The sequence below is a fragment of the Somniosus microcephalus genome, chromosome 15 (genome assembly GCF_052327205.1).
Source record: "Somniosus microcephalus isolate GS21.2 chromosome 15, FLI_Smic_1.0, whole genome shotgun sequence".
Taxonomy (NCBI): domain Eukaryota; kingdom Metazoa; phylum Chordata; class Chondrichthyes; order Squaliformes; family Somniosidae; genus Somniosus; species Somniosus microcephalus.
In genome coordinates, this window is record NC_141001.1 from 37,917,347 (window position 1) to 37,933,472 (window position 16,126).

The 16,126-nt window shown below is 43.0% G+C and overlaps 1 protein-coding gene across 2 annotated transcripts; it reads right to left on the reverse strand.

Moving 5' to 3' along the window:
* Nucleotides 1–651: 651 nt before the first annotated feature.
* LOC147106632 (insulin-like growth factor 2) lies at nt 652–10,212 on the reverse strand. Of its 2 annotated transcripts, none has more exons than XM_086007653.1 (4): nt 10,056–10,212; nt 7,678–7,831; nt 5,019–5,188; nt 652–2,636 (listed from the first exon to the last, which is right to left on the reverse strand). In XM_086007653.1, the coding sequence occupies exons 1-4, from the start codon at nt 10,122–10,124 to the stop codon at nt 2,397–2,399; spliced, it is 633 nt and encodes a 210-aa protein (XP_085863779.1). In that variant the 5' UTR covers nt 10,125–10,212; the 3' UTR covers nt 652–2,396. The 2 variants fall into 2 exon arrangements, with proteins under 2 accessions (XP_085863779.1, XP_085863780.1); XM_086007654.1 differs by lacking the exon at nt 10,056–10,212 and adding an exon at nt 9,931–10,029.
* Between the last annotated feature and the right edge of the window lie 5,914 nt (nt 10,213–16,126).

Below are 16,126 nucleotides of genomic sequence, written 5' to 3' on the forward strand. Positions count from 1 at the left end.
ACCACACATGGAAGATCACGATCAACATATTTGTTTTGGAATCATCAAAATTATAATTTTTTTTTTCAGTGCAGTGAAAAATCTCAGATTTGAAAACCACCCATACGGATTGTCACTTACATTTTCAACACAACTCTTCATCAGTGTCATTCCATCAAATACCTTGTACCAGTATTTTGCCAACTTTAAGGTAGTGCTTGAATTAAGTCATTGAAACCATCGTACATGCATAGCCTTCAGAAAAAAAACTATTTTTGTAATTCAATTGTCATCAGCCAATGCTGTTACTACTAAGTCTTAGATGGAGTCGCCTCACTGACGGGCAAGCAATCGCAAATCTCCCTCTGCACTGTATGGAGTGCAACACAATGCAGTTTTTGTAATGTTGCTCTGTTCTAGGAGACAATCTAATTGTGATTTACTAATTGACAGAGCTATTTACTCATTATATAATGATCCCTTGACATGTAAATCAATGTGGGAAGCATGTTCATTTCAATCTTATTTTGGTTTTAACAGAATTATTGGAGGCACACTCCACAGCAATCATACATTTTACAATCCCTTGGAGGTCCAAGAAATATTTTGTAGCAGTTGTTTGCGCCACAGTTTAAACTAGAGCGTATGAGAAGTGAGAAAACGAAGAATGTATTGTAATAAATTGCTTTTATTGATATTAAAAACAAAAAGTACAATGATTGTGAATCTCGTCTTCCTCTAGTGTCTAGTGTTGGTTGAGTGCACGTTAAATACATGACATTATATTAGTTAACAGGAGAGTACACCTTAACTGTATCTGCTAAAACATTTTTTAAAAAAGTAAAAAGCTTTATTTAACTAATGCGATTGCGGATGCTTCCCTTCATACTGGCTGATGCAAACGTTTGACAAAGAACTATGTTTTCTGAGGACTACTTATGTAATTTTGAGCTCATTTTCTTTTAAGAAAAAAACTGAAGCTTTCTTTTTTTGACGAAGCAATGGTAAATATAATGTGAAGTCACTCAAACTAGAAGTGATTCACAAAACTGATAACAAAAGCTGTTAACACAATGTGGGTCGAAAAACAAGAGATGAGCTGTAACCAAGTAATTGCACTTGATTATACCACGGCTGACAGCAGTGAGCATGGGTACACAGTTTCCAAAAAGAAAAAAAAAAAAAAAGGCCTGAGGTTCTCTGGCTGAATCAAGGCACCTCACAGAGGTTCCAACACCAAATAACACTCATATAGAGAGAGAGAGAGAGAGAAAACTTTCAATTTTTGGTACAAAGCATCTACGAAAGCTTTACTAGTACAAAATTAGACAAAATAGTATCTGTCTTTGCAGTTGCTCATCAGTGCTAAGTACATTATTTGGACCAATTTTCATATATATTTTACATAAAATAAATAAAGCCTTTACGCAGTGCCATTACTTTTAATAGCTTGGCGGCTCAACACTGCAAGATATAGCTCAGACTAATTCCAAAAAAGATCTGACCCTGGACACTAAGTATATGAGTTCAAGTATGTTTTCAAAGCAAAGCAAGTAACTATGAATAAGAAATAAAGTTAGTTGCAAAACATAGAAAAAATCATTACAACACTGCTGTTTCCCTTTGATTTTGTCTTTGTGCCTTTTGTCTTCTCCTTGCCTATCTTGCACCGCCAAAACCAAGCTAATTTTTTTTTTTTTTTTTTTTTTTTTTTAAAAACACGTTTCCTAAAACGGAAAAGTTCATTTCAAGTTCTGTTTGATGTTCGTGCATTTATCAAATCCCAATTCTTCGAGTCAGCTCTTTTGCTTCTTTCAAAGCAAGTTAGCACCGTAACACAAGTGTGTGTGACCACACTTATCGTTCATCAGAAATAGTGCCGTTGAAAGAAAAATAATTATTTTTTAAAAATCGACGCAATCTGTGGCAATGCGAGACTGCACACACCACTGCTTTTAGTCCCTCACAGGTCCTCCTAATCTCATCTTGTTTTTTAAAAAAAAGGTGCAGGATCTGGATGACACTAGGTATTCCACAAAGTGTTGATATCCCTTCTTGTACAGGTGCAGAACAATCAAGGACACATTATCTCGAATGCATCGCGTGACATTTGTATGTAAAACAAATTGTAGTCTGCGGCGTGACCCCTTTGGCCCAAACATCTCAGACGCTGCGACTTCTTTTGCCCACCAGGCATCACTTCTACCAGGCCGCTTGAGTATCATTGCACTTCTTTGCTGGCTGATGGAAGGGGAAGGGAATGGGTGGGGGGAGGCAGGGAAGGGAGGTCGAGGTGGTGGTTGGGGGGGGGGGGGGGGGGGGTGGGAGAAGAATTCAGTTGGAATGCCACAGAAATGACGTCGTGTACAAAGCTATAATCCCTGTCTTTTATCACAAGAAATGTGCAAAACTTTTCATCATTCTTGACTGAAGTATTTCTTTGATGACGCTCGGACTTCGAGGGGTGGTTTATCAGGGAGAGTCAGAAGTGCCTTGTGCGTTTTGACATACTGTAAGCTCTGGACTTCCTCAACTTGCCTCCTGAGCCTTTGGGCCATGAAACTTGGAGAAATGCCTCTTCGCAGACGCTGGGCAGATCTTTTTTGCCAGAAGTCATATTTGGAATACTTGGCAACCAAAGGCTTCCTAAAGCTTTCCTGCAATTGAAAACAAACAGTATTAGTGACGATGCCAATTGCATTTTACAGTTATTACGGCATCAAAAGGCTATCTGATGTTCCAAGCCTCAAATAACTGATAACTACCATGTCCCCATTGTTCACCGGCTTAGCACTGCCAGTCCCTGAATAAACAGCAAGTAAGAACCACAGCATGATCTACTGTCAACTGGTAAACAAAGTCTTAAGAGATCGGAGGGGTTTTGTTTTTCCTTTCTGAACATTATGGTATTTTTCAAAGGTCCACAGAGATATACCTTTCTGAGAGAATCAAAAACAACAGATCACTAGAGGTTAAAAGTTGCACTGGGGACATGGAAGCCTCACTAGGTGCGGGTATGGGTCAAGGTTCAGGTGATGACTCAGTAGTCCCAATTCTGTCCCCATGCTCGTGTAAGGCAAGGGGCCAAGCTGACAGCAGAGCCTCACAACTCGTCCTGAAGAAGCTGCTGGGCACGAAAGTAGATAGCCTGTGGGGTATTCTGCTTTTTGCTTATTCGCAATGGGCCTCAAGTCTTATTTGTCAGCGATATAAAACATTTTGTAAACAAGCAGAGTGAATGGAGATAAAGTGAGAAGGCAGAAAGGTGGGGTTGAAATCAACCAAAACAGAGTGGGCTTATTGGGTCAAATGGTCCTTTCCTGTGGTTATGGAATCAACTGCCATGACCTTGCCTGGTAGGGCGCTAGATGAGATCAAAAGGACAGCCGTGCTACTCAAAATAACCTCGCCTTCTGGAACACTCTAGAGAGCAGGTGGCGCATTGTGACACCCTGCCGGGGGAACATCAGTTAAAAGGTCTCTTTCAACATGGTTCTTTACTTTAAATGAAACAATCTCTTTAGTCTTGGACGCTCTGAATATTGTATTGGCGTTAAAAGATAAAAGGAAAGGCTTAAATCAGTAGCACAGATGTTGAAAATAAAATGTTAATACAGTAAACTCTTGTTTAAACGGCACTTAATCATCCACAATACTTTAATAACCGGCCGAATCCATCCAGCACTTGTTTTGCCGAGTCCGAGTCTCCCGCGGTGGCCGAGTTAGTCAGTGGTTTTTATTTTTGTTTGTGTTAAAAATTGCCTTGGTAGGGACTAGGTATACAGACTCTGTTATCCAGAATTTTTCATCAACCGGCACCATCCTGGTCCCATAGGTGCCGGATAAGAAAGAGTTTCCTGTACTTTATATCACAGGGGAAACCAATTCACTTGGTGTTTCCTATACTGCCAACTTCCTTTAATAAATGCATAGTTACCAACTGGAATTAGTTGTGTTTTGATCATTTGGTGAAAGTTTTATGTGCACAATGAAAGAAAGCGGGTTCTTAACTGCTTAAACTGGCTGATGTAGGTGTTCAAAATTATGAAGGGTTTTGATAGATTAAATAAGAAGAAACTATTTCCAGTGGCAGAAGGGTCAGTAACCAGAGGACATGGATTTAAGATCATTGGCAAAAGAACCAGATGGGAGATGTTGAGCTTTTTAAAAAAAAAATTTACGCAGCAAGTTATGATGATCTGGAATGCACTGACTGAAAGGGTGGTGGATTCAATAGTAACTTTCAAAAGGGAATTGGATATATACTTGAAAAGGAAAAATTTACAGGGCTATGGGGAAAGAGCATGGTAGTGGGACTAATTGGACAGCTCTTTCAAAGAGGCGGCACAGGCACGATGGGCCGAATGGCCTCCTTCTGTGCTATATCATTCTATGAAGTACATGTACCCCATATGCCAGCAATGGCACTGTACTAACACAGCAAGAATAAAGGGTAAAGGCCATTAAACCCAGCTCCACTGTTGTCAGCCTACGGCATAATCACGCAAATTTCAGAGTTTGTGAAAAACTAGCTAATTGCGATTAATAAAGACTACAAAGAAAGAAAAAAAATCAGGTAAGATTTAGCTGACAAAATTATTTCAGCATATAAGGAGAATTAAGCTGTGTTCTATATAGCTTTATAGAATAGGTAAAATAATATAGGGGAAGAAAATTAAGTAAAGCAGAACATGCCCCTCGCAGATTTGCTCTGAAATGTAGCAGCCTATAATTAACTGTACTGACCATTGCGGATACCAATGTACCCAAGTAGGCTGCAAAAGAAATCCTTCCTAAAAAGCCAATAAATCGAACGGTTGGAGAGGGAGGTGGGAAGAATGACTGCAACCGTTTTTACCTGAAAATGGAGACCTTCTCTCTGACGGCAGTGGGCAAGAGTATACAACCGGTTTACTTAACTACCCCCTCCCGCCAAAAAAATTGCAGCAGGATGGCATGGAGGTGAAAAGTTGTTGAAAGAAAATGGCTTTTAAAAAAATCACTTTACTGTTAAAAGCAGTAATGAAACAACCACATACCTTATTTGCTGATGGTAAAAGATTAAAAGGTGTTCCAGAGAGATCTCGCTCTTTCTTGACAGGTTTGGCGCAGTAGAGTTCTAGAAGGCCCAGGTCACAGCTGCGGAAGCAACATTCTTCTACTATTCCCCTGTTCTGTCTACGGCTATTGGATCGTCCAGTCGCTCTACCTGAAAGAATTTTTATTTTTTTATTTTTCTTCTTTCTTCAGTAAAGAAAATTCCAGGAGACTTCCAGTTAAAATTGACTTTAATGCTGAAGAAAGAAACTAAATTTATGGATCATGCCAAAAAAAAAAAGAGGCCACTTGACATTGCCAACACAGCAGAAAAGACATGCAATGAAATAGAGGGGTCCAATGAACTATATGGCATTAACTGTAGGATCAGAGTAAAAGATAACTTTGGCTGAGGTAATGGGCAATCACCTTTTATGTCAGTTCGCTATGAACTCTCTGTGCTCGTGTTAACTTTTTCCAGTAGCTCAGGGACTGCAGACAGTGATTATCCTTTCGGGAATCTCACTGATCACTGCATTCCTTTTTCTCAGGTTGTTGTAGATAGCATCACTTTCTGTTGTAGATGCACGCAGAAAAACACTTAAGCCGCATTGTTATGAAAGAGTCGCATTTCCGTGCAAAGGCTTTATCTTTCTTAAAAAGAAAGGCCCCTCTTTACATTGTTATTTTCATCTTAACTGTATGTTCCTTCACTTGTGAAGATCTCCAGATGGTCAGCAAGATAAACAAGAATAGAGGCATGTTGATGCAAGACATAACGACGCTATCATTGGTAAGCAAAGTTCTACAAATTGGGGAATTGGTTAAAATCAGGCTGCATCACATTTATTTTAAAATGAGGCCAATTTGTTTATATAGGCAACTACTGAAGGCCAGATGCAATAATTGGAGACTCCATACTAAAACTGTCACATGCAAAAAACAAAAGAAATTGTTTATTCCCCCACCCCTTTCTTCTCCAGAGTACAGTTCCAAAAAGCCTAGATCATTAAAAATGTCTTTAAATGAAAGATGGAATGCTGCAGCGGTATTACTTTAATCAGAAGAATGTGGAAATAAACAAGCACTCCATTGTGACCATCTGCAGAGTGGTTTAGCTTTGTGTCCTTGTCAAAGAGAGAGAGAGAGAGAGAGAGAGAGAGAGAACACGTGAGAAAATGTGCTTATTCAGCATAAGTGCATGCTTGGAAATGAGTTTATCCACAGTTTACTCGAGACCTGAGTTTATGACACTGGACACCTGCCTGCTAATTGCTCCTTTTCTCTATTACAATGAGGTCTGTCCTCAACGAAAAGGAACCTTTTAATGTAGTCGAGGGGTTTTCATTGTACACTGAGCAAGAACGATGCTTGCAGGAAATACCACATTTTATTTAAGGTTTCCTCAATGATTGGCTGGAAAGACTAGTGACGTTGTATTTGAAGCTTTTTAATTATAGTTGGAGATAGTAGGGAGGTTAATATTAGAAAAAATATGAAGCCAGTAGCATTTATTATTGACTAACGCTATGGAAAGATTACTAATAAACAGTCTGTGGTTCAAGTGTTTGAAGAACAGCAATAACTTATTTTTTTAATAAAGTATCCTAACCCACGGGAGTATTCTCTTCATCGGTATACAGGAGTTTGTAGATTTGTTTCCAGTTCTGCTTAAAAGCAGTATTAATTTTCACTAACATGGCACCTCCGGGAGGGCCACAGTAACTCAGCAGGTGTGATTTGGAAAGTTAAGAATCACAGCTTCCCTGGGCCGAGTGAGTGGCACAGCCTCTTCTCATAACCCTAACTTTAAATGTTTTTCCTTTCATTATTACCTTGTAAGGAAACAGGATTTCTAAACCATTTGAAAATCCTTACTTTACAGAGCAAGCTATTCCAAGTGAATGCAAATAACATCCATAGTTCCGTAAACCCTTTCGATGGACAGAATTGTATTAAATCCAGGTTGGGGTTCACGCACAGGAACAAGAGTAGGCCATTCAGCCCCTCGAACCTTTTCCGCCATTCAATTAGATCGTGGCTAATCTGTATCTCAACTCCCATTCGCCTTCGATCCCTTACCTCACAAAAATCTATCAATCTCAGTTTTGAAATTTTTAATGGCAGCCTGGAGCCCAAATGCAGAATCTTCTTTTGGGGCCTGCAAAAATTTCAACGCGATCCTGAATTTCACACTGCCAATTTACATGCCCATTCTGTTTGTTTTGTAGAACCTAGAACACAAGTAGATGTGACACAAACTCACTAGAGTGGAGTGTATTGTTTTTAAGGAAGTCATTATCAAATGTCACTGTCATGTGGTCAAGATGCAGAATGGCTGTAGATTCAAGAGGATCTACAGTTTAGGAGACACGCCAAAAAAAAAATAACTGGACACCTCTGGTCCTGAAACAGACCCTTAAGATTGGCAGACCCCATAATACCTCCAAGTAATTGGAGATACAGGCACTGTAAATGGGGATTTAGATTAGTGGACCCCTCCCTCAACATGCAAAAAGTAATCATCAAATAACGAGAAAGGGCAGTAATATACAAGAATTTTTAGTAACAGGGAAAAAATAAATCAGACTCAGCAAGCTTTACACACATCAAGACAGTTCTTTAGCTCCTGAATTTTCAGTACAAAAATGGTTAACTTACTAAAGTAAAATCCTCTTTCACCGCAGACAAACTGTAGCGTGTCAACCAGCTCACCACCACATAGTGTTTCAGCTGCAGTCACTCCATCTATAATGTACATTGTGAAAGCGATGGAAATGAACAGCAGTTGCCTGGATGGGGACATTTTTCTATCCTGAAAAGGGAAAAAGAAAAAAAAGTTAATCAGCTGAAGTTGCTGATTCCCAATTATCTTAAGATCCTCTGTACTGTAGCTTCCCCAAACCACCTCACCACTTGTTATGTTATTTTGACAAGACTATAGCATGCCTAGAGTAACATCTTATTAACAGCATCAGGGACGGCAAATGTTTTATGCTAATACATTTGCTCCAAAAACAACAAGCTCAAAGCATGACCTTGATTTGTAAAATCAGTTCTGATCCAAACAATGTTAAAAAGTAATGTCATTACATTGAGTCAGAGTCCAGATATTATCCTTGTAACATGAGCAGAATGGGAAATATGCATTCCAGTATCTAGCCCAGTCAACGTTAGCGTGTTGTCTACTAGATTTGATAACATCAGTTTGGTCTGCTACACCAAGAGTGAAACAGGAGAATGAAAACTGATTGCAATAGACTTTTTCTAGATCTGAGACACAAGTTATCTGTTCAGAACAGGTTGATGTTAATTCTTGAAATGGTGTAGACTTTTTTTTTAAACTCCCACAAGCTGCTATAAGGTCTCACTGCACAGGACTACTACTGACGGCCTAAGTCAATTCTTTCGACCAGCGATTAAGCTGACTTTGGAGCAAGTAACCAATGGTTACAAGCACAAAAATGCAATCTGGGGCACTGTCCACGGTACCCAGCCCATGGTACAGACACCCTACATCGGTGATATTCTGCAGTACAAAACTCCAGGACAAAAATTGTTTTGGTGTGTGGTGCTGATTATTATCAATAATTGCACTAGCAACAGGCTATAGATTCTGGTTGATAAACTGTCACAATTCAATGTAAATCTGTGAGATTCCATTCAATTTACCTGACCTTTCTGTTTGAATAAATACTCTTTAAAAAAAAAAGAGCCTGCCTCCCCCAGTGAGTTAGGATATTTCATAAAAACTTCTTTTATTTAGCAAGAATATTACAAATAATTGTTAAGTTAAAGATACCATTGAGTTTAGAAAGTATATAGGGGGAAAAAAAAGAAAGAGAAGCTGTTCTTAAAATCTATGTTCCTCAGTTTGAATCTGAATCCAGGAAAGGCTCTAGCAAATACTGATTTTTATAGACACACATCATTACTTTTATTGTACTATTACTATAAATAATATGTTTAAATATTTTACAACAGTATGCTCCAGTGTCCTTGAAGCTTTAGAAGAATTAACATCAACCTGTTCTGAACAGATAACTTGTGTCTCAGAACTTAAAACTGGTTGAAAGCATTAGAACCCCTCACAAATTGCATTTGCACTTTCAGATTTTTTTTTTAAAGATTTGTACTGAAAATCCTACTAAAACATTTAAAAATTCCTCAACAACTCCGTGCATGAAACAGAAACACACGCCTGAGCAGTGTGTGTGTGTGTGTCATTCACGGAACTGTACGGTTGTGTTTCTTTTTTAATTCATAAAGACCGATTTTCTTGGCAATAAAAATTGGAGAGTCCATCGAAAACTTATTTGGTTAGAATTCTTTTGAAAGAAAAAAGGTAATTATCTCAAATCTAAACTAGATTTTTATTTATTTTATATGGGTATGGATTATAATGATGTATCAGAAATCATAGATCTGTTTCCTCGGGTTAAGGATATTACAGTAAAGTCAAACCAGGGAGTCTAGCGGCACACAAGCAGGATACTAACGCTACCCAGTGGAACACGCTGGGAAACTCACCCCAGCCCAGGCTGCGAACAGCAAACATGGTGCAAACCAAGAAATAAGGGCATCAGATTACTTCTCTGTTCTCAGTGCCGGGGTTTACATTATTCTCAATGCACTTCATAAACAATCTCTTTGAGGAAAAAAAATAACTACTGAAACACGTTTGAGAGGGGCTGTAAAGGGACGGGGGGAGACAACAGTCGAAGAAACCGGTTGAAAGGGCTGTTGTATGCATAACTTTTTTCCCACCGTTTTTCTGTGCAAAATGTGTAACAAAAAATTCTTTTGCAAATGAAGCGAGAAATGCAGAACAAGCAATTTAAAAATAAATGAGTGCGAGGTAACACACTTATTCTCTCTTGCAGTACGTATTCCCCCCATATAAAAATAACTTACCCAACAATGAAAGTGCTTCTGGAATAGTTACAACTAAACATATCGTCTTCATTTTTAAAAAAAATCGATGCGATTTTTTGGGGGTGAAAGATTTTTTTTCCGCTTTCTGCCTAATTGCTTGTTACCTTAACGGAGTTGTCGCTGCAAGCTGGGTCTGCACAGGTCGGGCAGAGAGCTGGGCATTTGGGATCCATTGTACGGCGTTGTTGAGACGGAGGGGCGCGCTTCCCAGCTGAAGTTCCTTTAAGCGCTGCTCCAGAGTTCAGGAGACAGACAGAAGAGAGCTCCCGCGCTCCTTATATACCCGCAGCGTGAGCCGCCAGCACGCACGCTCCGAGGGGTCACCGCCACTCCAGCAGCACTTGGCAAAACCTGGCCAACTCCGTCTGCACGAGCAGCCCAGGGCTTGGCTTCTTCCAAGGCGCTGCAATAAACTTGCCTTTTTGGAGAAAAAAAAAAGATAGAGATTGATGCAATTTTATTTCTTTAAAGGGCTGACGTACTTTTTCTTTTGCGGTTGTCGTGAAATGCATGCTTTTTTTAAAAAAAAATTTGTTTCTCCAAAGCTTTCAGTTGTGCATTTTAATAAGTGTTTTGTGTGGGTCAGACCCTGTCATGTTACTTATTAGGAGTGGCAATCATTTTGGGTTAAAAATGTATATTTTCATGCTTAAAAATATGCAGCCTTCCCCCCCCCCGCCCTCAACAAAAAAGATTTAAATGAGGCTATAATCCATCACTCTTGTTTAACATAACTGTCACTCTTCTCATCATTTTTGACAGCTTTTGATAGGGTTACTAACCTTTGCCAAGTGCACAATGAAAGGGAGGGGGCAAAATGGAGGCGGAGCAGGAGGTGGGATTGTGGACTGGGTTCTGATTTCTCTGCTATTGATGAAAGTTCTTTAATAACTAATGATTATCATGAAATAAGGGGGAACAGACTTTTTAAGAGAAATATAAACAGACTTTTAGGCCTCAATATTAACCCCCCTCCCCCAACGATGGGTGGGATAGGGTCGGGGTTGGGGTCAGGGTGGGATAAGAACATAAGAATATAAGAAATAGGAGCAGGAGTAGGCCAATCGGCCCCTCGAGCCTGCTCCGCCATTCAATAAGATCATGGCTGATCTGATCCTAACTGCCAATCCACTATCACAGAAATGGAGGCGGAGCAGGAGGTGGGATTGTGGACTGGGTTCTGATTTCTCTGCTATTGATGAAAGTTCTTTAATAACTAATGATTATCATGAAATAAGGGGGAACAGACTTTTTAAGAGACATTTTAAGAGGATGTGGGGATTAAAGACTTAGGCCGTAATTTTGCCGGCGCTCGGAACAGATTTGGAGGTGGGACCATTGGCAAAAGTGCAAAGATTGACAGCGGACAGGAAACCCGTTGTCAACCCGCCTCCAATCAATCTTCCCAAGTATTGGGTCCCCGATTTGCGCATGGACCCGACACCTAGCGGTGGGAAGAGGATTATCGCCACTTAACTATCTGTTAACTGGCAGTTAACAGGCTCTTTTTCAAATTTGACACTTCTACTTCGGGCTTCCCGACGTCCGGACACCACGCTAGGTAAGTGTGGCGTGTTGTGAGTCTGCTGTAATGTTTCTGCACTGATGACAGCTGCAGAAGTGGTGTGAAGGATCCAATGGTGCACTGGTGAGTTTCAGAGGTAAGAAAATGTTGGGAAATGCATTTTGAATGCATTTAGACTTTTCTGTAGGTAACAAGTTTTGATTTGTATGTGTAGTCCCACCTCATTGGGAGAACCTGTCTCACCAGTGACAGATCACTTCTGTAACCTCACCTGCAGCTGCCATCTGTTCCAGCCTAAGGAGGGAGTCACTGGAGAGCCTGGGTGCAAGAGCTCACCTTTGTACAGTGATTGTCAGTGTTTGCAGCACCTCAATGCTGTCAAACACTGAGAAATGAGCTGTCAAAGAAAAATTGTGCATGGTCCCTTTAAGGAAACTGGCAGATGACACATCATCAAATGATGTCATCTGACCGGCTTCTTCTTAATTGGCGGGCAAGCCTGCAGGGCGGGCTTAACAAGGCCATTTGACATAAAATCAGGTCCATGGGCCGGATGAAGTCGGAGGCGGGACTGTAATCTGTAAACCAGCTGACCCGCTCCCAAGCCGCATCGATCGAGAAAACCGCGGCCTTAAATATGGGAACGTGTCCCCAACCCGCTGCACATGCCCCCAGCACCTTTTCTACGGTGGCCGATATCAGGGCGACCGAATGAAGAGTCGGGACATTTAGTTAACATATTTAAATCGGGATCGCACAGTGCAATTGGGAAAAAGAAAAGAAAGATTTGCACCTCAGGACATCCCAAAGTGCTTTACAGCCAATGACATACTTTTTTTTGAAGCATAGTCACTGTTGTAATGTGGGTGCCCGATTTAAAATTCACCGCTGCTGCACGGTTTTCCCAGGGGTTGGGAAACCTAGCAGTGAAAGGGAGGTGGGAGCTGCGGGCTCCACAAGGCCAGCGCCTTTCTCAGCACTCCTTGCAGGCCAAGAACAGCAGGAGTTCTCCCCAGTCCCTAAAGGAAGCCTTTGGCCATCCGTGCAGGCCCCCTCACTGATCGCAGCTTCTCTCTCCCCCCCACACTTCCAATCGCTGACACCCCGCCCCTTCCAATCTCCGACACCCCGCCCCTTCCAATCACAGCTTCTCTCCCCCTTCCAATCACCGACACCCCGCCCCTTCCAATCACAGCTTCTCTCCCCCTTCCAATCTCCGACACCCTGCCCCTTCCAATCACAGCTTCTCTCTCCCCCTTCCAATCTCCGACGCTCCGCCCCTTCCAATCACAGCTTCTCTCTCCCCCTTCCAATCGCCGACTCCCCGCCCCTTCCAATTGCAGCTTTTCTCTCTCCCCCTTCCAATCGCCGACACCCCACCCCTTCCAATCACAGCTTCTCTCTCTCCCCTTCCAATCACCGAGACCCCCCTCCTTCCAATCGCCAACACCCCGCTCCTTCCAATCGCCGACACCCCGACCCTTCCAATTGCCGACACCCCGCCCCTTCCAATCGCCGACACCCCGCCCCTTCCAATCGCGGCTTCTCTCCCCCCCTTCCAATCGCCGACACCCCGCCCCTTCCAATCTCTGACACCCCGCCCCTTCCAATCACAGCTTCTCTCTCCCCTTCCAATTTCCGACACCCCGCCCCTTCCAATCGCCGACACCCCGCCCCTTCCAATCACAGCTTCTCTCTCCCCTTCCAATCTCCGACACCCCGCCCCTTCCAATCACAGCTTCTCTCTCCCCTTCCAATTTCCGACACCCCGCCCCTTCCAATCGCCGACACCCCACCCCTTCCAATCTCTGACACCCCGCCCCTTCCAATCACAGCTTCTCTCTCCCCTTCCAATTTCCGACACCCCGCCCCTTCCAATCGCCGACACCCCGCCCCTTCCAATCACAGCTTCTCTCTCCCCTTCCAATTTCCGACACCCCGCCCCTTCCAATCGCCGACACCCCGCCCCTTCCAATCACAGCTTCTCTCTCCCCCTTCCAATCGCCGACACCCCGCCCCTTCCAATCACAGCTTCTCTCTTCCCCCTTCCAATCGCTGACACCCCGCCCCTTCCAATCACAGCTTCTCTCCCCCCCCTTCCAATCGCCGACACTCCGCCCCTTCCAATCGCGGCTTCTCTCTCTCTGCCCCTTCCAATCGCCGACACCCCGCCACTTCCAATCGCGGCTTCTCTCTCTCTCCCCCTTCCAATCACCGACACTCCGCCCCTTCCAATCGCGGCTTCTCTCTCTCTCCCCCTTCCAATCGTTGACACCCCGCCCCTTCCAATCACAGCTTCTCTCTCTCCCCCTTCCAATCGCCGACACCCTGCCCCTTCCAATCACAGCTTCTCTCCCCCCCCTTCCAATCACTGACACTCCGCCCCTTCCAATCGCGGCTTCTCTCTCTCTCCCCCTTCCAATCGCCGACACCCCGCCCCTTCCAATCACGGCTTCTCTGTCTCTCCCCCTTCCAATCGTCGACACCCCGCCCCTTCCAATCACGCTTCTCCCTTTCCCCTCCCGATTGCTGACTGCTCCTCCCTGCCAATCACGGCCTCTCTTTCCCCCCCCCCCCGCCCTATTTGTTGACCACCACCCCATCCCGTTTGCTGCACCCTCCTGACGCTGGATCTTCTTCCCGGCAGCCGACCAGGCTGTCAATTTAGCCGGCTGCCGGATGGGAAACAGAAAAGGAAAATGTTAATGAGGTCCTGCCATTGAGTTCAGCAGGACCTCCGCGCCCCCGGCCCTGCCGGGTTCTTCAGCCATTTTCGGCCTTGCTCGCAACCTCCCTGCCTCCTCATAAATATCGGGGCCAGACTGACTGGTTTGCCTTTTAGCAGTTTTTGGCCAATCTATTCAACAACTAGAATGTTGGATTTAAAACTACGTGGATGGCAACCCTAAACTGTGACTCACTTTCTCTCTCACACACACACACTACACATACAATTGCCTTTACTATAGCTTTTCTTGCTGTTTGGATAATAAAGGCTTGTTCTGGAGGTAATTCATCATAGTAATGTTTTAAAGGGCTATTAGTGCTTTTACTGCAGGGTATTTATAAAGGGAACAGTGGTCAAGTTCCTGTTTTTACTGTTTAACTGCGATGTCGAGGCACCAGGTGGTAGTTGTGTGAGAGATTCTACAATTGGCCTCAGTGCCCCTGGGCTAGGGAGGAGGAGGAAAGAAAATCAGACAGGATTCCCTGCTCTTGATTGCTATCCAGTGACTCCTGCTGGAAATTTGCATGTATGGCTCCAACACCTCATTTTTAAAATTCTTATCCTGTGTTCAAATCCCTCCATGGCCACGCCCCTCCCCATCTCTGTAACTTCTCCAGCCCTACAACCTTCCGAGAGCACTGCTTTCCTCCATCTGTGACTTCTTGTGCATCCCCCACTTCCTTCGCCCCACCATTAAAAGAAAGAAAGACTTTTAATTATGTAGCGCCTCTCATGACCTCAGGGCATCCCAAAGCGCTTTACAGCCAATGAAGTACTGTTTGATGTGTAGTCACAGTTGTAAGGTAGGAAATGCAGCAGCAAATTTGCACACAGCAAGTTCCCACAGTATGATAATGACCAGATAATCTGCTTTAGTGAAGTTGATTGAGGGATAAATATTGGCCACGACACCAGGGATAACTCCCCTTCTCCTTCATCAATATAGTGCCATGGGAACTTTACGTCCACCTGAGAGAGCAGACAGGGCCTCTGTTTGATGTCTCATCCAAAAGACAGCATCTCTAACAGTGCAGCACTCCCTCAGTACTGCACTGGAGTGTTAGCCTACATTTTTGTGCTCAAGTCTCTAGAGTGGGACTGTGAACCCACAACCTTCTGACTCGGAGACAAGAGTGCTAACAACTGAGCCAAGGCTGACAACATGCCTTCAGCCCTAAGCTCTGGAATTCCCTCCCCAAACCTCTTTGCCTCTCCACCTCTCTCTCCTCCTTTAGGACGCAGCTTAGCACTTACCTCCGACCAGGCATTTGATCATCTGTCCCAATGTCTCCTTCCTTGCTCCTGTGAAGTATCTTGGGATGTGTAAGTACATTAAATGGACTGGCACATGGGGAACTGTACCCTGGCACCTTCAGGAAATGAGAGGAAATTGGGGAATGGAGATGAATTTAAAAAAAAGTATTTTTCCTTTTCTTTACAGTAACACTATTTTGACTTGATGGTATTAAATTCAAAAACATCTTTGCTAAAATAGCCCAGAAATCAAAAAGAAAGTGGCCTTAAACTGTAATGTCTTAGATAAAACTGGCGAGGGGAGGGTAATGCTGGGACTAGCTGCGGTTTGAGCTATAGATTACTAAACTTTAAAAAAGTTCAAACTATGTACTTTCCTAATGCTGTTAATAGGAGCCTATATATTAGGAAAGAAAAAGAAAGTCTTGCATTTATATAGCACCTTTCATGACTCCGGATGCCCAAAGTGCTTTACAGCCTGCTCTGAAGGGTTGTCATGTAGTACACTGTACATCGGTTTTTGGGCAAGTTTAGAAACTTTTGGAGTAATAGAAAGATGTAAGTATGGAAATCATTAACTTGTTCCGAACACTTTTCCTAGTGGTATTTTGCATCCCATGCATTATTACCTCAGCATCAGTAGTTTTGGATTGATCAATAAAATATTT